Below are 23,647 nucleotides of genomic sequence, written 5' to 3' on the forward strand. Positions count from 1 at the left end.
TTTTCTTATCTTCATGGATTTAAAGATACCACAGATGCAGCATTTCCTCAGTACCAGGTGGTAGGGATGTTTTCTCATTGGTGATCTACATCTAGTAGCCCCTTTCTCTTTCTGAAACAATTCTTTATATAAAGGTGTCGGGCACTGAAATAATAAGCCAACAAAATAGTCTTTCCCATCTGTTAACCCTTTAAGAATCCTACATTCAATGAAATTAATTAGATGAAATACCTCCCCCTACATACTGCTGGACAAGGCAACCTGCCACATGGTTACCACACTCAGAAGAGCTGGACTACACCAGAGTTATGTCAGACAATTGACAGCCAGATGTATATCCTGCAGTACGTACGGCAGTGCCTAGCAACCATCAGGGCAGTCACAAGTGGAAAGGAGAGCTGCAATTCTCACGATACCCAGATAAGAAAACGATTGCCATGCTATATATTGAACAGCAGATTTATGCCTTAATCTGATTTTGTTTGCCATTCTCAAATATAAATGTTAGAACTAAAAAGATATTGGAAAAATCAAGCTTGGTTTAGACAAATGTTACCCACATTGACAATAAAGAACCACATTTTTTTAAGGATCAAAGAAATCTTTACACAACAGTTCTCTGTAATATATTCTTCCCCAAAATCTTTTTGGTATGAAGAAGGACTGTGAGACTTTTTTCCCATTAATACATTCCAGTAAAAGTGATCACATTCATTTTGTATGCACTACACATATGCACAGATCTGTATGACTAATGGTATCCTGTGGTATGGATGTCTGCATTAACTGTGCTTTGTTTCACAAGAGTGAAAAGTAAAGTTTCTGTTTCAGTTTTCTCTTAGCTACTGGAAGTGAACAGACAGCAGATTACATATAGGGGTTACATACCATGTACACTAGCACTCTCCATCTCTTTCTCTCCTTTCCATCCATTCTTCCCAGAAATTCAGCTTCAACAGTTTTGAGGGAGGTATCTCATGAATCACAGTTTTTGTAGAATGGGTTTTTCCATCAGCGACCTTTACAAGAGCTACATTGGCAAAAGTGTAATTGCTTTTCTACAATACTCGCCATCCAAGATGCTCACACCATTTTACAAACCAAACAGGATTTGTAATCTCACCATGAAATAAGTACATTAAGTGGGTGCTAAATGTTTACCCTTCCTACAGCACTCTTGTAAGAAACAACATGTATTTGGCCAAATGTAAATGCAATGCCAAAATTATTAACATAATTATTAATTTAATAAAATAAATAAATAATCGAGGAGTTCAGCTACTTAAAAGCACTTGTGCTTGAAAGAAATTACAGCACAGATGGCAGCAAACAAAGAGTTCACTCCTGCTCCAATTAAAAGCTAAACTCTGACTCACATAATTTCAGACGGAATCACTCCCAGGTACATTGACAGAAGAAGATAATTTTCAGCTCATACAGATTTTTGAAGTGCTTGGTATAGCTAAGTCATGTATCTGACTTAAACAGCTCAACTGGAAATGCCGACTGTATCCTTGACTGAAAATATTCTCCTGCATCTTCACCGAAGTGCACAAAGAATTCAGAATTCAAGTCACGTAATTTCTAGAAATCAAACAACTTCTTGGTACTTTCACATCCAAATGAGGCAGAACGTTTTAATATAAAAAAACAGCTAAATCTTTATAACAAATTTGTTCCACTGAAGCAGTTTTTTGTTTTAGTGGTCATTTTATTCTCTTTATTCTCTTTTTTCTCTTTACTCTCTTTTTTTTTTTAATTTTTTAAAAACAAATGCTGCAATCTACTGTTTATATGCAGTAAAGGAAACACAGTGGGAAGAGCTGGAATCTTATTGTTAGCATTAGATAAAAAGGTGCAAGGCAGTTGCAGCAATATTAGTTCTTTGCTCATAAAATGCATAACTAGAGCACATAGTACTACCTGTAACATCATGTCACACTTGCCAGGGTTAGTTATAGGCACAGGCAGTTCCTAGAGCAGCAGGTTGCTAAAGAGGGAGAGGGATCAGGAGGGTGTGAAAAACGGCCACGCTCTCACTGCCTACTTTGCCAAAAACAAAGCCCTGAAAATTAGGCTGCCTCCTGCTGCTGCAGGAATTAGAGTATATGGGACTTCGGTGGGAGCTGTTACTCCCCAACAGCAGCAACAGCTAAGTTCACCCTCTCCCTAGCAGCAGCAGAAGCGCTAAACCTCTTCCCTCTGCCTCTCCCTCTCAGCCCCACTCCTACTGCTTTCCACCTGTAGTAAAATTTTGATTCTTCTTTCAGTGCTGAGAGCTAGATGTAATGTTTGCCATAAAGAGATACAAATAAATATTTGAAAAGCATTTACTAGAGCACAGCCCGAAATAAAAGAGCTAAACTTTTAAGTTTATGCATTGCCCTTCTTAGTCTAGAAAATCTAAGGACTTTTCCAATGGCAAAATGGAGAACTGTACCATGCTTGCTTGGTATTAAATCAAGTTGAACAATATCAGAAAGTATGTTCACATGCAGGAGGTTTTTAATGTTTTCTCTACTGTTTAAAATACTGAGGTGTTGCATGAGAAACATTAGACACATAAGCCATATGTTGATAAAACACGAGAATATTTGTGGTTTATAATTGTGATAAATTAGATAGTATAGAACTTGTGGAAAGCGCTAGATTGACAGTCCTAGTAGTATGTAGACCCAGTGAACAACTTTCCCTTATTATTCCCAGGTGTATGCTTCAACCCCACCTGAAGTGGAGGGAGCTTATGATGAACATAAGCATATTTCCATGGTGCATTTTGTTGCATGAAATAGTATTGCCAATGCCCTCTGTTGAATACATACACCCACGAGGAACTGCATTTCGTACAGGTGATTATAAGAACACATCATCACTTCTTATCTGAGCAGGATTTAAACCATCAGCCCAAAGATGAAGTTATTTTATTACAGCAGCAGTAATTTTTAGTATGGCTTCTGCTAGGTCACACAGAAGGATAGCCTCTGTCCAGGGGAAAGTATGCTCAAACTACGAGAAGAAAACCCAATGGGAGGACACAATAGTGTGACCAAATTAGCCAATATGAAAAGCACTGGGTACAATACACCAGCTTCCAAATAACAGTCACCTGCTACCTGTCCCCTAGATAGTTTAGGCTCCTACCTAACACATAAGCATACCTTTTACTCATTGTCTCATGAGACAGATAAGCCATTTTCAGTTTTGAAATTTGTCTGAAGTATTTGGAGGGATACTGTGTTACTTGTTAATCCTAAAGACAGAGAACGGGAATACTTCATGATGGCAGAGGAAGGTGTTGCTTTTAAGAAATTAACCACTCTGCCCTCAGGAATCTCAGAGCTTCTTGATTCTACTATTCGTGCTGAGCTGCAACTCTTTAGCATCTCCTCTGTAAGCTCCAGGACACTGAAAATCAAAAAGCAAAGAAAATTAAGTCATCTGACATAGTTTGATTTGCAGTTTTAAAGACTAAGTAGAACATTTTAGCATTTAGTCTGCTTAAATGGAATTTATACCTTAAGCCCAGGGCTCTCATTAAATTTTAGTCTGTTAAAATGGTAAAATCCAATAAAAGTTAATAGCAACATTCTTTTAACTGGAGATTATCAAAGCGGTTGTGGAGTAAAATCTTAGACTGGAACAGGCACAATAGAGATTAAAACCAACAATATATTCCAAGTAACAATGCAGTAATGGAGTGGTGTTACATGGAATTTTAAGTAAACTTTTGTTAATGTTTGCCTTACAGTAAAGATAAAGGGCTTTCCCCTTGATTAGATTCAAAGATAGTCTAACAGAGGTACAAGACACCTCTGTAATACAGAAAAAATATTCAAAATTGTTGTCTCTGTACTTAAAGCAGGAAGAAGGTCCTACAGTCCTTCTCCCTGTGTTGTTCCCTGTTTCTGTTATAAAGCTACTTCTTACTGAAAACATAACTTACCTCAAGCTTAACAAATATGGATTCAGAAAGGCAGATGTAGCGTAATCACAGCATACAACCAGATGCCAAAGCCACTCAAACAAGGAGCACCTGAAAAGCAGAAAGCATTACGGCTTAGTGTCACTAGTACAGTCTTACCTACATGACCTCAAAGAGGTGCAGCAAATTCCAACATCTGAATCCTAATTACATTCAGCTGCTCAAAAGATGACACTGGTCAGAATACTCACTTCCAGTTTAACATACACAGCTCTGAAGAGCAGCTTTACCTAGGGGTGGTACTCACTAGAAGTAGGAAAAATGAACAAGAAGCTCAAGAACTCAGGAGATCTTTACCCAGAAAACTCCTTACTTTGGCATATCTACAGAGGGACAGGTCAAACACAAGGGACCTAGACTGTTTCTGGGGAAGGTCTGCTCTAATTTCCAGCAAGGGCATCTTAGCAATTCAGTCCCCCTTACTCTCCTTTTAGCACCTCAGCATTCCTCTCTTTTCTTCAACAGCTTATGTCTCACTGGTATCACTGGAAGCAACAATATTTGCTGTCTGATAGTGATAAATTCTCAGTGTTGGCTTGACTGAATTCAAACTCTCACTCATTGTAAAGCACCCACTAACATACTTGCCAGCACAACTTGTCTGGTATAAAGTGCAATATGGAGAAGTAAAAACCACTAAACATGTTAAACCACTAAAACGTAAGTGCTAATAAGCTTTAATTCCAAATAGTATGGGAACAGCAGGAAAAACTGCTCAAGAGGTCCTACAGTGTCGATAAAGATACTAATCCAACCCAGTGCTACCTCCTTTCAGCTTTGCAAAACAAGGTTCTGCTGCAGGTAATGGTTGTGATCTGAAGGTCCAGAGAGGGAGAGCCAAATTTAGCCAAAAATATGGGAAAGGAGGAGAGGAAAAAGCTCACTGTTTCAGACTGCATTTTACATAAACTAGTACTTAGCATCGTGTAACACTACTAGCAACATATAGCTGCTAATGCCTTCTAACCATCATCCTCCATTATCTCTTGTTGTGGGTAAATCCAACAACATATGTCGTTTGTCTTGGTCAAATAAACATTTTGAGGCATGAGATTTAAGGTGCGAGTTAAATAGTTGATTAGGAAACTCAGTGTAACCCACATTCAAAATACAGGTGTGATCCTGGTGGATGATGCAGGACTGAACACCCCACTGGCTGTGTGTCCTTCCCCTCTGAAGAAGGGAGCGACTATACTCACCACTTGGAGCTGCGGTTTGCACCTCCTGGGTAGTGCTTGCAGTGTTTTGTGTCTCTGGGGTGCTTGTCCTGGCTCCATCCAGCGCCAGCTGAAGGCTTTGGAGCTGTGATGTACTCAGATGCTCACGCTGTGACCTGGTAACCATGGCGGCACTTTCAGGGCCCAGGTTTGCTATTTGTTCTGGGGACAATGCCTAGGAGAAATAAAAGCCAGGCTGTCAATTACATAAAGCAGGTAAGGAATCAGAAGTCAGCACTGCCTTGCATTTGGAACAAGAGGAAGTAGCTTTCAACATTTTGTTGCCATAAAAAAAAAAAAAAAGCTCAATAGTGCTTAAAACCCCCCTCTGCATTCATTTACTGACCATTCATCTGGCTCTCACCCTTCTCTTTGTTGCTGGGATCTGACAGTTTGAAAAAGCTTTCTATGCCAACACTATATTGAACATTTCTTCAGTATATTGCTGGAGTTTAATTTTCCAGCCGTTTCTTTTCAGATCTGTTCAAACACTGATGACACTGTGTATCCTCCTGTTTTTGTCATTTATTTTCTCTTACATCTGCTCCCAGGCAACATCACTTGAACCTATATTTGACCTTTGATTATAGTTAGCAGTAAAGCAATGACATGAAAAAAAAATGTGTTTTAATTCCATTACTCAATTTTCTCATTTAGATTGAAAATCTTTCAAATTTGGTCATATTAAAACTTGAGTTTAAAAATGAAAGATGGCAATCATAATCTTACAGTAATTATCTTATATCACATAGCAATTAACCAGTTTGTAAAGCCTGCATGTATTGGGTATGCTGGATTGCTTTGATACTAGTTAACATTCTGCAGTCACAAGAATTTTAGCCGTCCTACACAGCAAGCTTACTTTGCTGCAGTAATTCTGTATCCAGGTTCTACTTTAGAAAGACTAAATTCCCCTTCCAAGTAGGTCAGACAATAGAGCAAACCCTTCCTGATTTTTGTCTGCCAAATGATGTGCTTTTTCAAACTGAATAAACACATGTAGATGCCTGTGGGTCCAGAAATTCTGAACTGAGCCTCTTCTTAATTAATGTCCATAATGTTTCATAAACGAGAAACTGAATAATGTATTCAGCCATAAAATGAAGTTACACAAAACTTGTGTAAAATCAAATTCTGCTTTGAATGTTTCAAATACTGAAAACTTCTTCCAAGAAGGTGCCCTGTTACTCATTAAGCACATTTTGTAGCATTGTTACCATTCTTACTAACAAAACATGATTATTTCAAGGAAATTCTACAAGATGCTATAGATCTTCAGTTTTGCCTGTTTTTCAAAGAAACAGTTGCACAAAGGACAATTCAGGGTCATCTAAACTGTCAGTGGTACTGTGCAAAATAATGTTCAAGGGTTTTTTTCTCTTTTATGGAAGCTGACACAATTAATTATCTGTTTAGCTCATCTATCCATAAGTACATTGCTTGCCTGAGCATCTGAAAGAGACCAGCATAGGCAGAATATTAAACTTGTCACTAGGTCAAATGATGTCTGGGGCAGAGATCTCAAGATCCATGTTCTTATTTCTGGTCCACGTTCAGATCTGATGTAATTGGGTGAAATTCCTTTCTATCTGTATCTGCTGTACAATCTGTTTTTTAGAGCTAACCTGGGAGAACATTGCAAATTTTAGGATAATAGAAAAGCTCTTACATAGTCAGCAGAGAGTAGCTATGATAGCATCCTTGCTAATGTTAATAAACAGAGAAGAAAACTCATATCTGAATATAGGGCTGGAAGAAAGAGAGTCCGTTCCCTGCTTTCCAACCTAGATCTTTGCTTTTTCCTTGGGATGCATTCTGAAGAATAAATAAAGCTTATCTAGCATATTTTATGGGCATCACAAATACAGATGATATAGCTGAAAGTTAATGTTTCAGATCCTTGACTGCCTCTCACTTAACACACCGTAGAAAAATTCTTGCTGAAACCCAAAACCAAACTATAAATCAGTGCTGCAGTTTATTTATACTAGAGTAAAAATGATAGAAGTTCGGTTACATCTTCAGTAACCAAGCTCTTACTTGGAAAATTTCAGGAGGTATAAGTCTTATTGCCACTGGCTGGAAATACGGCATCAAATTTTTATCAAAAGCTTTTAATTCATCCTCATTCAAACCACCTAAAAAACCAAACCACAATAAGAACACAACTCAGTTAACACTCTTTTTATTATTGTTAGGAAAGTACAAATTTTAAGCATTCATACAAAACATCTAATAAATGGTTTACTTCAGTGTGTTATGGAGAGAGATACTGGTTCTTTTTTTTTGCTTTCTTTCATTATATTCCAACATTATAAATCATCTGACTTTAACCACTGGAATGTATGCTATGGTATGGAATGTACTCTATCTGAGTTACTTTTGGAAACGAGAGAGTGATAAAAATCAATAAAATCATAAGCAGCATTATTAAGGAATACTTGTTCACAGCCTCTTCTGATACAAGATTAGGGAGTGTAAGCATGCAATGGGAATTACTTCTTCACTCATTAGGTACTTACAGTATGGAATCATTGCTGCAGGCATCAGGGATGCTAAAATTTATGAGTTCAGTGCGCAGTTAAGTGATTACAGGGAAAAAAAAAAAATCCATGAACAAAATTGTGTGGGACCTCTGGCTCAGGAAGTCTCAGAGACTGTGAGGACACTCTAGAGAAGTATCCCTCCAGGCTGACAACCCTGCTGCTCTTTCGCTCTTCCGCAGGCAGCCCATTCTTTCCACTGTTGGAGGCAGGATGCTCGGTCAGCTAGAGCACTGCTCTGACCCAGCACAGCCACTCCTGTGGCAGCATGGCTGACAAACAGTGAGTGGGTTTGAAAACCTGACTGGTTTCACCCTCCTTGATTTACCCATTCCAGCTTACAGGACCCAAATGACTTCAAGGCTATGCTCCCCAAATTCAGTTTGAGAGGACTGAGAGAACATTACGGACTGAGATAACACAACTTTTCCTTAAGTGTTAACGAAATTGCTGAATGTCCATCCCTGCAGGTAACTGCTTTCTAGAAGAAATGCCTTTTTCCAGCCTAGAAAAAAGCCCTGCTCTGTGAACCTGTTTCTTTATGCTTCATAACAATGCTTCAGAACCATCACCATCTGGAGTCTGATTTCTGTTACCTGCTATAGTACCAATTTCCTGCAAAACAGATCCGTTCCAGCTGGTAGTGGTACCAAACACAGATTCTGTCATCTTCTTAAACTGGCTCAGAACAGGGGTGCTACAAAACAACAGGCCAATTCTTGCAACAGCAGCACTGTAAAAGGCAACAAAGTTAATGTTACATGCTGCAATTACATAAATATGCCTGGAATATACTTAGTCTACTGTAAGAAGTCTCTAAACCCATTTTCCATTCAAAACATATGTACACAAATTGCATACGAATGTTTAACACTTTGAGCAAAAACCTGGGTTTCTCAACGCAATACTTAAATGGTGAGATATCAATGGCAGAGGAAACCTAAAATAGAATATATTTTAAGTATCTAGTGTACACCTTCTGTAATAGTTATTACCTTTCTAAAAGCATTTAAAATGTAAAATAGCATCCTTTAGGCTCTGGAAATCTTGAAGGAAAAAAAATGCACAATAAATGTTATCAACAGAGATACTAATGAATATTTCATTAAGTATTAAATATATTACCTGAATTCAGCAGGCCTTATGGACATGATTTCTGTGGAGTTCAAAGCACAGAGAATAGCTCCTAATCCAACTAAATCAAAGCTTTTTAGTGTACTGATTGTCTGGCCAGAGTCTTCTAGAAAACCTTGCAAAATAGATCTTGCCTACAAAAGCAGTAAAATATTATGCATGAACAGAGTAAATATAATTGAAGGCTTTGTTACTAAAGCTCAAAATCTTACTAGAAGCCATGTACCATATGTAATCCTGAGGCTCCTTGATATAATTAATTGGAACTTTGCCATATTCAGGAGCAGCATTGTCACAATCTGTATGTGACTCTTAAACAAAGCACTGTTACACAACCACTTCCCAAGTGCAAGTGATTTGAAAGCACTTTGTACCTCTGCTTGTGACCCAGGTCACAAGCAAACACTTCACCAGAAGAAACAGGCACTGAGTTAGCAACAGAACTGCCCAATTCATTTAAATTGCTGTAAGAAAACAAATTACTCAAGGGGTTCAGTATGAAATTTTTAGTTTTTCCTAATCCTCAGGTTGTCTTATCGAAGAGTCACCTATAGGTGATGACCTGTGTTTAGGCATAGTTTTCAGATATGAATGGGATATTGGTACTAAAATGCTTCTGCAAGCCTAAGTCATTTAGGAGAGTGCTCATTCTAAGCTAACCATTTAAAAACTATGTATCTAGCTTAAGCCTGCCACCAAGGCATCCACCAAAGTCAGCAAAAGGAATAAGCATATTCCAAGATTTCCTAATCCACAATGCTGAGCCTCAAATGATTAGCTTAAACTAGCTGCCTAACGTCTAGACAACTGAAGTTAGGTAGGATGAGCCTCTTAACCAGCTATTCTTACTGACAGCAGGAAACCTCAAAAGCCAATTAATATTGTATAAATCCCCCCCTCCCCCACAAGTGCTTCTTTCTGATGGTGCTCTTCAGAATGAGAATCTATTACATGGATGTGTGATATTTTGCCAAAGCTGCCTGCCACCATACAGCATCTGTGCAGCTGAGGAGCCCTGATGGTATGGGTCCCAAAGTCAGAAATATGCTGCCAATTGCATATGCAATAAAAGCTTTTAACTCTTTTTATGAAAGTCCCATTGACATAACTAGTAATTATTCAAAGAAAGGAAGATGTGAGGGGCATATTTGCTAATAACTTAGGCTTCTATGGTAGTGGATGCTGGGGCTGGGGCCACACTACCTCTTCAGTGATTACTCTTGGGAAGGGTTAGTATCTCCTAGCAGTAGTATCTATTCTAGGGCTAGGGTGAGATGAGCTGCTGACCTCTTTCTCCTATTTAGAGGGCAAGTGCTAAAGAATACACTCGTCACCATCACAATTGAAAGCGATTGATGTCCTCTGGGCCATCTCACCAGGGAAGCCAGCAGCCAGGCAGACATCAGTGCTGACCTACCTGCCCACTTTCACTGGGGTCACAGCTGCAGAAAAGCAGCAGGGGGTAGTGTGGATTGCTATATCTGTTTCTAGGACTTCACTCCCAATGGGTGGGAATCCAGGGCCTTTCACCAGGAGTACCTCCAGTAACATACTTACCTGGGTAAGAGTCCATCCTGTTTGCTGACTAAGTACAGAAATGGTGTCAATAGAATGCAAATCCAGCTCTTCAATTTCATGTTCAGTGAGTGCCAGAGCAATGCGGCCCAGGGAAACAATATGATAACTCTTCCAGTCTGGCAGCAATCCCCAAACCTTTAGAAGAGATTCATTAATGTCTAATAGATCATTATGTATCTTCCGCCATATACACCATTCTCAAACCCGTTGATTTATAAAGTCCCAATACCAGCAGTATGCCTCTTTGCATACCAAAGGCAGAGCTTGTGTACTGTGAAGGTTTTTGAGGTTCTACACTAATAATGGTTAGTTTATCTAAAAATGCTGTAATTTGTACAGCTTGAGCTTGTTGATAAGTCAGCACAGGGACTCCTGGAAGTGTTGCTGTAGGAGCAAGTACTACTAAAACCAATGAAAATGCAAGTCTGTGCTGAGATCCACACTGCTACACCACTACCATGAAAGCAGCACCTGGACAACCCAGACTTCCACAGTAGCTGCAATTACTCTGGTGGAGTGACCTTAAACTGCCTTTGTGAGCAGTTATTCTGGCTCAGTCATTGACCAGAAAAGCAGAAATCGAAGTAGAGAATCAGGTAATACAGACAAACAGCCAGTTACTAAAGTTCTGATTTCTAGCTTGTGTGCATGCAATATAAAAAAAAAAAATTAATAATTTAAATGTGTTTGTAGGTATTGATACAGTTAAATCTGTAAAGCTCTGTAAAAACAAAAAAATAGGCAGGAACTCTTCTAAACCAGTACCAATGTATCTAAACTGACAAGTTCCAGTGGTTTTAACCTTATCTGTGATATCGTTACAGCGATTCAAAAGCTGTCACACATCAACTCTAAGAAAACTTTGATTTCAGGAAAAGGTCTGTCAGAATAAGGAACAATGAAGGTCCATCAAGAGCTGAATTTGTAGAGGGAAGAGCTGCCAATTACATGTAGTTGGAAATGACACAACACGGTGATCAGTGGTCAGTACCTCTTAGGATGCGGCCAATTGTCTTTACAGAAAAAAGACACTGGCTTTTAGCTGGAGGAAGTGACTTGCACAAGACAGGTATTACATAAAGGTCCCTGTAAAGGTTTCCTGTATTCCAGCAATTTTACCTTATATCAGTCAATACATGACAGTTTTCTAGTACATGATTGTGCTGCTAACTCCACATATTAAAATGAAACTAAAATCCCAGTCCTAGGCTTAGTTGATCATCCATGATCTCTGATTTGTGGAAATATTTATTCCATTTTCAGGATAGCTACAACAGAACATTAAAAAAAAAAAAAAAAAAAAAAGGAAGGGAAAGGCCAAAGCTAGTATGGACTTGCTGAAGGAGAACCTCTATGGCTGCCTACTAAATAGTGTTTGCACCTTCAGATACATATGAAACTGCACAACCTGCATAAATAAAGGGTTGGATATCTGGAATAAGATATTCCTTACACAGAGCTGAAGACTATCTGCTGTTCACAGCAACGTGCATATTCGACACAGAGCAGCCTCAGGACTGCCGAGGTACTTTTCTCAACTATGACCCTCAGCTTAAAGATTTGTTTAGAAGATGCTTTGCTGGGCCTGAGTTTCCATCAGATCTTTTATGCTGGTTTTACGATGTCATAAAGAACAGAAAAAGAGTCTAAGCCTGGGAAATTTCAATCTTTTCCAAAGAAAATAGATAGTAGAAAGCATTAGCCCAATTTTAAAGCTCTTTATTCTCTAGCTTAAGAGATACATGAAACACATGCAGTTATAAATGTCGTGTGTCTATTTCTTGATTTAGGTCATAAACTACAGAATTTGAAGTACTTCATAAATAATATTATCTGACAGCACTGGATGAAATCTCAGATATAATGATATAAATAACACAACATATGAAAATAAAACACTCCTTTGTCCTCATTCACCTAGAGACTGCAGATCCATACATCTGTTACTATCACAGAGCTTGGAGACATTCCACTTATGAGTGAGCTAAGCTTCTTACTTTCATTAGGCACAATCTGATAACTAGACTTTTTGAATTAGTTTGGAACAATGAGCAGTACACAGTTTCTTTTAGGGAAATTCAATCGATTTAGGAGAAATTAAAGGTGGCTTAATCAAACCTTTAATCAAAGATGCCCTTTAGTTAATAACATAACAGCATCATGTGCATATAATTACAAAGTTCTTTCCCTGTACTGTCTGATTTCTCATGCTTGACTTTCACTGTAACAGCCCATTGCATTTGGCCAACTAATATATAGGAAGTCTGTTTTTGTCTAGCAGCAATCTGCCCTCAAACACTCATGTAGACAGAGTATACTTTCATGCAGTGCACTGCAGATCTGTGTATCTTTGAATTGCATATAGCTGGGATATGAGTGTATTAAACTTGTTGGCAATTTCTCTACAGCAGGTATCGCTCTCTAGGTAATCATATGATTATGTTGCACTGCTGTAAAATGTTTTAGTTCCCATTATCTTGGATAAGCACTGGCTTTATTTTCTTCTAGGATTGTATTTTTTTTCCCTCCCTTTTCCAACTCACATGTCTCCATGTTGATAGAAGGAAGATGTCTTGGGAAGAATGCATTTTATGCAGTGGGCTGTTGCCCTGCAGCAACAAGGCAGCAGAGACAGAATTGCAGGGAGTCACCATCTGCCTTTGGAATCTGGTTAGTGCTACTTCTCTTTGAGCAGTTGCAGTACAGGAGTTTTAGAAGTGGAGCTTCATTGCTAAAAACTGCACTGTTGTCTTATCTACCCAAAAGTCATGATCAGCTTCCCTGTTTTGGCTGCAGCTGGTGGTTTAAGGAGATGCTGCCCAGGCCCACCTTGTCCCCTGCTCTGCTTTCCTCCAGAGGTCACAGCCTCAGATCTCCAAGCATCTGCACTTGTCCTGCTCACAACCAACTGCACTTGTAGATGCTTCCTAACCTCATTCTGTCAGAATGATCAGATGGAGCCTAAAAATGACTTTTTAAATGTTGGATCATTTTGACAGAACGGGATTACAGAGCAGCTAGTCATGCAGAGATGGAAACAGCAGATAACTTCCAGCAGATGCTGGTGACAGGAAGCTGAAGATCAGCTGGGGATGGTAACCTCTTCACCTCTGGGTTTTCTGCAACCAAAACAACTTGTTTTACTGCACCCTAAGGCTTTTCCTTGCTGGAACACAAGTATGTTTGGGTTCCTTGGCAGTGCAGCAACCACAAAGCAGCAAGGGGTCACCCCCAGGGAGAAGTGCAACACCAACAGGGATGGGGTCTGACTTCTCTCCCAGCCCACGGCTGGCCAAGGCAGCACTGCTCAGAGCCCAGACATCTTGCTGATGCTCTGCACCAGATGCAGGGTGCTGAAATGCACCCCCCTCTCCCCTGAGTACTCTGGCACAGATCCTGCGCTGCAGTGCCAGATGAGGAGAGGTTTCAGTCCTGCACTGCTGCTGCAGTATGGGCATCACGTACAGAATGAAGCCAGGGCAAGTACCTCTCTGAGGAGCTCAAGAGGAGCTGCATTGCTGCACTCTGAAAGAAAGAGGTGCCAGCAGTGCTGCAGGAATGGTGGTGAGAGCTGAGACTACAGCCCTGTTCCTCTCTATGAATTTACAGCCTGGCAAATATAGAAGTCTTCTTTCTGCTCCGCTTCTTTAACTTGCACTCATCAGTAATATCCTAGTAAAGACAGACTAAATGCATGTGCCTTTTTTTCCTCCCTACAATTTCCTACCGATGTGTTTGTCCCTGCCTGTGATAAGGAGGTAGAACAAGCTTTATTCACCTAATAACAGTATCTCTCAGTCAGTTTGGTTTTGCACCACTATAAACTATATTTAACACTGATGTAGACAGTTTAATGTGCTAAATTTAATTCTCAGCAGACCAATCAACAGCCTATAGTACTGCTTGCGGATTTTTCATTTATGAAAGAAAAGTGAGAAGCAAAGAACTGAAAAGAAATTAAAAGCACTTACATTTTTCAGCTGCCAATAGCTCAGAACTACTTGCTTATTGACTCTAAAGCAAGGGCAATATTCTTCTACCACCATCTCATATTATTTTTCCAATAAACAGCAGATATTCTTGCAGCAGTAGACACATTGCCATAGCACAGTTATTTTATAACTGCATAGTTCAATAGCAGCAAATCAAATTATGGATTTAATTTTCCTTCACAGACAGGATAGTTACCTGCTTGGCTTTTTCCTTCAAGGCAATAAGCTGAGAACTGTTAAAACCAGAAACAGTCCCAAGAAGTTCCACATTTTTGTCAAAAGTCCCTGCGTCCATGCATTTCAGTTCCTGAACTGACCAAAAGACATTTGCTTCTGCTAATTTAATGATTTCATCTGAAGTAGGAACTCTGGTTCCCAGGCAATCTGGAAAAAAAGTGAAATAGCAAGAGTTTTCTTCAAGGAGACTGAAAAAAGGAAATCAAAGCAATATATAGAGATTCAAGAAGGTGACAGTTTGTGAATTAACTGCAGCTGATGTGATATCGATAAATTAATTATCTTGCAATAAAATAATTTCTTTAAATAGTTACATTGTTAAATATTAACACTGTTAAATCTTTACATTGTCCTAGATATAAAACTAGAATTTGCCTAACTTGGAAGAAATTAAGTTATATTCTTTGTCCTCCAAAGGTAGTGCATGCTGGAAAAGAAAACAAGAGCAGATATATTTCAGAACAGTTACAATACAGGATGGCACAATAAAATTAAAATCTGGATGTGTGCAATAAGAACAACCAGTATTTTGCAAGTTTCTTTCAAGTCTAATTCCCTAAAGGCATCAAAACCCAGGCAAGAGCTTATTCTGAGGTAAAACCATTGTTCTCTGGGAGCCTCGCTTTAAGTAAAAGTGAAATGCAAATCTTTGGGACGACCTTGGTGGAAGTCTCCATACAGCTATGTCACTGTTCACAGAAAAATGTTGCAGCTGAATAAACCTCACATTCAAACAGCACGTATGTGATTCCAGTTGAACAGGAAAAATAACAGACATGAGAGGTCCTTTTACTCTGAAATACCCTGACAAAGACGTATGTCTTGCAAGACTTGCCTGACATTTAAACAAGGTGAAGACAGAAGCTGGATGTGTCAGAGAAGCATGGTGCTTGTTCTTTATGTCAAGCATGTTGTTAAAACGTCAGGATCTAGAGAGGGCTGCTCACTTACAACAAAACTGTATGGACAGAAAAACTCCATTTTAAAAAATCATATTTATGGTCAGGTTCTGGTGCTATGCAAGATCAAATGAGACAGCTTCCTTTCTGTGTTTTAACAAATCCTGGTCTCTGTTGGCATAATCTACCTCTAATATTGATGGAAAGCAGAAATTAGAATCCTAATGTAGTGGCTTACTGCTCTCTGTCCTGTCACTAATTTAGGAAAACCTTATTAAATAATTACCTAAACCAAATAATCCCTACGTGTCTTCCGATACGGTTGTTACCAGTAAAAACCAAGAACTTCACAGATGCTGTGCCTGAGCTAAGCTCCCTCAGATAGACAAATTAAAGTGAGGATGTACAAAGTAGATTTGTACTTTGAAAGGAGGCAGAGAAGGGATTTACTTGCATCAAAGGAAGCTGCAGTAGTGGGTAGAACACAGAAAAGACTGAATCTGTTGAGCAAACGAAAATGTTGTTCAGCTTCCACTGTACCAGCTGACATTCTGCTCTCCCTTTACACCACCCTCTTGTGAAGCTGCATTGTTTCACTTTCCCCTGCTGCAAAAGGTCAGCTTTTATTATGTAAATACTACCCATCAAGACACAATGCAGTTCCCTTCCCCAAGTCAAGTAAACCTAATATTTTGTGTTCTTACAAAAAAAAAAATAAAATTGATTTTATTATTTGTAACACACCAGATACACTGGTGCGATTACAGAGGGAAATATTAACTAGACTCCTGGATTTGCTTCCTGTATCTGATACTACTTCACTCTTCCTTTTGCTATATAATTGCATTTAGTTTGATGAAGAACATATACTATATGTAACATAGTATAATATCTCAGTGCTTGAAGTAAATAACTTGAATTCTTTTTCCAGCATTGCCACTGCTTTCCAGTAGCACCTCAGGCACATGATTTCCACGTTTTACCTCCTATTTTCCATTTTGCCCTAAGCACTACCTTTTTTTCTTGATGCAGACAGAGATGTAAGAACTCTGACACTGCTAATTGTTACTGTTATTAACATTAGCTTACAATGGGACTGCGAGAAATGTAAAATAGCAGGTTGGTACCATGAAGAGCATCAGTGTTATTCCAGAGCCATTTGCACAATACCCAATGTTTTAGTGAGTTACAGCCATATCATAATATGAGATAAGAGCCAAATCAGCCATAAAATTTAATTCCTTATTGAAACGACTGTGTGAGTTGTGTGGAGTTGATGTTTGGTAACAGAACTTCAGTAACACACTTGAACTGTGGAAATATTTCTTAGACTAGCATGAAAAATCCTTCAAATTTTTATCTTCCAGATTCCCCCCTCAGCTGAGCTCATGCACCCAAAGTGAATGACAAGTTCTCATAGCCCTGGAGCCAAGTTACCCTTTGACAAAGATCATTAGCTTCACTGGCAGGTTTATATCGGTCCTTGCAATGCAGATGAGAGTGCTCTGCAACTGGGCTGTACCTGAGTTAGCGTGCTTAAAGAAGTCTTTGGGATTCGTGTTGTTGTGATCTCAGCCTAATAAAGCACATGTAAAGACACAAACATACAGAATTGCCTGATGCTGAACCTCTAGTCCTGTGTGCCATGTTTAAAGATTGGTGATCTGATGGTTTACTTGTTAAAGGAAGAGTGAATTTCATTCATACAGATGGACAAACACTCTGCTATTCCACCAGATAGATTCTGCACTTTATAGAGCATGTTAGCTGTGTAATGACTCCTCTGATAACAGAGGTCATGTTTTTTTTTCAGGCTATGTAAAACTACAACTCTGTAGAACACCCTCTGTCTCTCTCTGTATACAAATACAGCAGTATCAGGAGCAAAAATTCATCCCCAGAGATACACAGTTACCATTATACAAGCAGATGGATTTCCATGGTGCCTCAAGGGCTTGCTGAGAGTTTGGATCTGTATTCTCTTGGGCAAAGAACCAATGGGAAAACTTTCAGACATAAACGTAAACAGTAACAAACTCCTTGAAATTGTTGGGGTCTATAATTCCCATTAGCGCTTTCCAAAGCCTCGCCCCCTAGTAGGGCTGTTATCAATGGCATAGGATGGCATAGCTTAAAAATTCTGCCAGGGTGAATTTCAAGAGAAAGAATAAAGTTATTGTAGTAACAGAATATAGTCAAAGAATGTACCTTATACAAAGAAAATGATCCATTTGTTACTAGAGATAATGTCACTAATAGATTAGTTCAGTTGCCAATTAAAATACTTTTTAGATTATAGCAAACTTTGTCCATTTGGACAGACAAAACACGGTGCCATCAATGTAGGTTTAAGAACAGCCGAGTCAACATATGCCCATGTCTGGCAAAAGATTAGCTGTGTGCAATCTTTTGGCACAACAGTAACTTATCACCTTCATAGGTTTTTAATTCAAGGATTTTCACTTAGATTACACAGGAAAGTTAAAATAAACAAAACCTTCTAACTCAAATAATTCATCTTTCTCCTTTGTGCAGTCAGATAAATTCCAGAAGATGCTTAACTGTGCAATCCGGTAATGAAATTAAGTGTTTCAGCAATTGGTCAACGTATCAGACAACCATGGGCAAGAGAACAAAGACTAACTGGTTTTGCTGTAAGTCTGACCCTCTTTAAATTATTTGAGGCTTTGCTTTTTGTTGTTTGGCTTCTCAGAATGTATTTAATGATAAAGTGAAACAAAAAAGTCTGTTTGAACTGCACCAGCACAGCCCAAAATGGCATCATTGTAAATCTGTAACTTTGACTGATACCATGTGAAATACTGACCAGGTCTGGTGACAGGTGATTTGATGTTGGCAGTGGCATTGGAGACAGATTCAAATACAGTTGACAGAAGCTCTTCAGCTGAAGAAATTGGTCTGCTTGTCTTTGCTATTTGTAAAATGATATCTGGGAACTTCAAAAGGAAAGAAAGAATAAGTAGGACTTTTCCCTTTTAAAACAAACCAGTTTGCAGAGAAAGATTGTGCAGACCTCCTTCCTATATGTGCAGATGTTTAGAAAAGGAGAGTAAATTTGCTGCTACTCCAAAGGTCAACAGCATACATCTGAGGGAAAAAAAAAAAGAGGAAACAAAGCAAATTCTGAATGATTCTCCCTCTTGTATGCCCTCTCAGCAACACCTGAGCACTGTCTGATTGCAGTCTGTGTCCAGATCCTCCTGTAACAATGAGTTCCACCATTTCAGTGTGTGTAGTACAGAAAGTACTTTATTTTGTCTTAAATTTGTCAGATAAGAATTGAGGATAGGGACCCAATTAAATTAAGAGAAATAATTTTAACCTATTCACGTGTTTTAGGCTTTTTTGACCTCTCTTCTCCACTGTGCTAGACAACTTTCTTTCAGTGGAAGAGTCCTGTTCTATTTGTTCAGTTACAAACATTATCTTCTGAGGAATATTTACTGACTGTGCTCACATATTACTTTTGAAGAATTAATTCCTCATTCCAGTATAGTTTAGTCCTATACATAAACATTACAAGATTAGAAGAACTAAAGAGGGTAAAGAAACTACAAAGTGTAATGCTGAGGTTCAGTTATTGTTACATATGCTACACTGGCCCTAGGGCAAAGGGCCACATGAGTAAATGCTAATTTGATCAGTATGATCTCATTAATAGGATAAGAAACACAACTTTCGTGGTTGGAAGGTAGGAGAAGGGAGGAAACAACACTGCAAGGTTGTCCTGGGTTCAGGTACTAAAAATGTCCTGGGTTCAGTACTAAAAATGTTTGAGTCTCTGTCACTATAAATGCACTGGGTTTTTTCCTACGTGACAATATATAACTATTATTGTATACATGAATATAATGCCAACCTCATGAAGTTCAACTAAGTCAAGTGCAAGATCCTACATCTGGGTCAGGGCAATCCCAGGCACAGCTACAGGCTGGGTGGAGAAGAGATTCAGAGTAGCCCTGCGGAGAAGGACCTGGGTGTGTTGACTGATGAGAAACTTAACATAATCCAGCACTGTGTGCTCGCAGCCCAGAAAGCCAACCATATCCTGGGCTGCATCAAAAGGAGCATGACCAGCAGGTCGAAGGAGGTGATCCTGCCCCTCTACTCTGCTCTCGTGAGACCTCACCTGGAGTATTGTGTGCAGTTCTGGTGTCCTCAACATAAAAAGGACATGGAACTGTTGGAACAAGTCCAGAGGAGGGCCATGAGGATGATCATGGGATCACCTCCCATATGAAGACAGGCTGAGAAAATTGGGGCTGTTCAGCCTGGAGAAGAGAAGGCTGCGTGGAGACCTCATAGCAGCCTTCTGGTATCTGAAGGAGGCCCACAGGGATTCTGGGGAGGGACTCTTTGTCGTACTAGAACAAGGGGTAATAGGTTCAAATGTGAACAGGGGAAGTTTAGGTTAGATAAAAGGAAGAAGTTCTTTACTGCGAGGCATTGGAATGGGTTGCACAAGGAAGTTGTGAATGCTCCATCCCTGACTGTTCAAGGTCAGGTTGGATGGAGGCTTGGGGTACGTGGTTTAGTGTGAGGTGTCCCTGCCCACAGCAGGGGGATTGAAACTAAATGATCTTAAGGTCCTTTCCAACCCAAACTATTCTATGGTTCTATAATTGGTTATACTACCACTACTTTGAAGAAGAAATTTTGATGGAGTGGAGAATGTGTGAAAGCAATATACACAGTTCCTTGCCAAGAGAATTATTTACCTAGTTTAGCATTCAGGTCACATAGACTGCATTATGACCTTATTTCTCTCTACAAGTACCTGATAGTTTGCAGGAGGTTGTAGCGAAGTGGGTGTCAGTCTCTTTTCCCAAGTAACAAGTGATAGGACAAGAGGTAAAAGCCTCAAGTTGCACCAGGGGAGGTTTAGGTTAGACATTCAGAAAAAATTCTTCACCAAAAGGGTTGTAAAGCATTGGAACAGGCTGCCCAGAGAAGTGGTTAATTCACCAGCTATGGAGGTACTTAAAAGACATGTAGATGTGGCACTGAGGGACATGGTTTAGCAGTGAACTTTGGTGAACTTGGCAGTACTACTAATGGTTGGACTCAATGATCTTAAGGGTCTTTTCCAACCTAAATGATTCCATGACATTCATAAAGCAAAATTCTAGCATTATCTTTTACAAATTTAAAAAGTATATTAAAAACATACCTTTTCAGCAAGGATGTTTAATTCCCCTTTTGACAGCAGAGTTATGAATGGTCCAACATCTAATGTCGTTTCCGCTGTCCAGTTGCTCGGGAAACTGAAGAAATATTTTGGAAAATTACATTAATGAATAATGTTTTCAATCAAAATTATACTAAAATTGCACAGGGTTTCTTTATACTGTATCATATATTTCTGAAACACAGACATTCTATGCCAATTGCTTATTAGCAACAGACTGCATTTTGTCATCTCTCTGATACACAGAGCATTAGTGGCATTAGCAGAATTCTCAATATATCCAGATAAAGCCTTCAAATAGTGTGGTAACAGAGCTCTCTCTCTCCCTCAATAGTCACAGTATTCTCAGCATTTCTGAAGGAGAGGTCTGTGAAACACCTAGGAGAAGTGAACAGTTTTCCCCTCATTCTGAGAAGACTGAGTTCACTGAACAACTCAGGAAAGTAACTCATTGTGGCACCAGTCTGCTCCCAATGCTGCCTTTTTAAAACTGAGGGAGAGAAACATGAAACACAGGTGATGGAACAGAGGATTTAAATCCATACCTTATTAGCTGTGTATTTTTACTGTCTGTTATTTCATTCATCTGCAATGTCAGGAGTTATGGAAGGCAGATCTAACACCTTGGAGAGCCACATCTAATGACACCTATGCCATTTCTGTATAAGAGCAATTGTATGATAGATACCATAGCTCTTAAAATAACATGCTAATTTTTTTTTTGTAGGAATTTCAGGTCTTAAAATCAAGTTCAGGTTCCATTCTGAGTGGTGATGGGTGTTTCAAAACGTATGTACCTTAGCACCATGCAGGTTTGGCCTTTTTGTTTGATAGAAATCTGACAAAAGTTAACCAACCCAGTTGGTGGTTGACTTTAGAAACCATTTAGATAAATAATTTTCAGCCTAAAAGAGCCTGAAGAAGGTCATAGTAACAAATCTGTTGCTGGTACGTGTTCTCACAGAAAACTTTCTTTGGTTTGTTGCTCAGCTGTGAGGATGTTTGACTAGACAAGTAATAAACTAAACTAAACAATTTAGCACAGTAAGTTATGATTCAATAAAATGGATCTGTATCAAGATTAATGCAGGGGTGCGATCTGGTGGAAAATGTAGCTATTCCATTACTGGAAAAAATGCTGACTAGAAGGAAGCTGAATGAACAACTAAAATTAGGTGAATCAAGTGACAGTCTTTAGGGCTGACGGGTGGTTAGAAACTATACATTCAGTCTTTCCAAATGCAAGATACTTCTAAGAGACAAATGCAAGAGAGAAACAGTATATTCTTGCCAGACAGGGGATGGCTTTGTTTATTGTAGGACTGATACAGCAGTGTTCCAATCAGCCTCCAAATATGAGTCACTAATGATACCTAACATGCTGTCTGCTTTGTTGCTTCAGGTGGTTGAACTTCATATCCCTCTGCTTCTTTAGCTCTTTCCCACTGCCACAGGTGCTTGCAGTCATCTTAATTTCTCTTCTCACACCAGCATACTGAGTATCCCATCTCAATTTTCCCATTCTTTGCATTCCTGCACCATTCTTTGTCTGTAACACCATTTCTCTTGCCATATCAGAGACTCTCTTTGCCTGACCCTCCTCAAACATTACACTTTCTCTCCTTTTCCTCTGGGAATTAAATCATGCCGGGTGTCCCTGGGGTTGTATTTTGTTCCACAGTTATGTTACACACAAGAACAGAAATGTCATTCTAGTGGACAGAGACCCCAAGTTCAGTCAGTGACAGAAGTTCTTTGTGTTGTTTTCATTGCAGTTCTATCTGGACAAAGAAAACGGTTGGTATTTGCATGGCTTAGCCATCAGCATAAGCAAGGTAGTATATTTAATACCTTACCCATATAACTCAAGTAGTTTGTATTTAATTTCAGTCTTCTGCTCGTGGCTGAGCTGTTGGCAGAGCTTGAAGGGATGAAGGGCTGTTGCCATTGCCTTCAGGGACATTCTGCCATGTAGAAAGGCTGGAGGTAAGTGGCAGATTAAATTTCCAAGTAGGTCAACATCATATTCATCAGCAATGGAGCCGTTCTGAAACAAGAAGCATTTACCTTGTTGGTAGAGCTAATCTTAGCTCTGTATCACTCAACTCCATCACAACACATTCAAGCTCCATGACCCTTTAAGGAACAAAGGCCCAACAGTTTGCACTGGCAACTTAATCTACAATTTCTGGTGAGACTGCTTTATACTTTTTGCTTTTACCAATGCAACTGGTGATATTTAATAAGCACTTAGAGCTTTCAGTGTATTCTTTTTCCCATACTGAAGCACACATAAAAAAATTAGACTAAATCTCCTGTCACAGTCTATCCAGGTGACTACCTGCAGACATGATGCAGCTCTGCCTGGCAGCAGAGCCCTCACATGGCCCCTTATGACAAAAGGGTGAGAAGTTCTTGCTGTCAGGTGGCTTAACTCTGAGGGTTTTCTATAGCAGCTGTGAAAGCTCTAGGGATTACATGGCTGGTTAGTATGTATAAGGATGTAAATATTCACAACTACATCAAAAAAATAGTTTCCCCTAAAAACTAGTGACTGCTGAACTTCTAGACAGCAGAATTCACAGAATCCCCCTTGTACCACCTTCTCTCCCATGGAGCACAGCTCCCATGCACAGCTCTACAGGACTAGCACTGCTTGGAGCAAGAGGGAACAGCTCCAGATGCAAATGGATCAGCTCCAGGCTGTCCCAGCCTGTTCACTGTGGTCAGCAATGACATTTCATGAGAATACTTTGTAAGATCCATTGAGTCAAGGAAAATTGTTAAGGAAGCTACAAAAAGGTTTCTTTAGGCAGGGAACAACAAAATAAACTATACATGAGAAAAACATAATAC

At 39.3% G+C, this 23,647-nt stretch overlaps 1 protein-coding gene across 1 annotated transcript in view; it reads right to left on the reverse strand.

The window, feature by feature from the left end:
• Window positions 1-4,794: 4,794 nt before the first annotated feature.
• The window catches only part of OTOA (otoancorin), a 38,372-nt gene continuing 19,519 nt past the window's right edge, over window positions 4,795-23,647 (reverse strand). Inside the window, 10 exon segments of the mRNA XM_062634110.1 lie at window positions 4,795-5,172; window positions 5,174-5,374; window positions 7,240-7,337; window positions 8,339-8,475; window positions 8,868-9,010; window positions 10,434-10,589; window positions 14,643-14,830; window positions 18,410-18,539; window positions 20,774-20,867; window positions 22,648-22,838. Of these exon segments, the coding sequence (XP_062490094.1) occupies window positions 5,086-5,172; window positions 5,174-5,374; window positions 7,240-7,337; window positions 8,339-8,475; window positions 8,868-9,010; window positions 10,434-10,589; window positions 14,643-14,830; window positions 18,410-18,539; window positions 20,774-20,867; window positions 22,648-22,838 (1,425 nt within the window). The 3' untranslated portion in view covers window positions 4,795-5,085.

Source organism: Pezoporus occidentalis, unplaced genomic scaffold, assembly GCF_034315485.1.
Source record: "Pezoporus occidentalis ecotype Australia unplaced genomic scaffold, CSIRO_AGI_Poc_V1 ctg113, whole genome shotgun sequence".
NCBI classification, from domain to species: domain Eukaryota; kingdom Metazoa; phylum Chordata; class Aves; order Psittaciformes; family Psittacidae; genus Pezoporus; species Pezoporus occidentalis.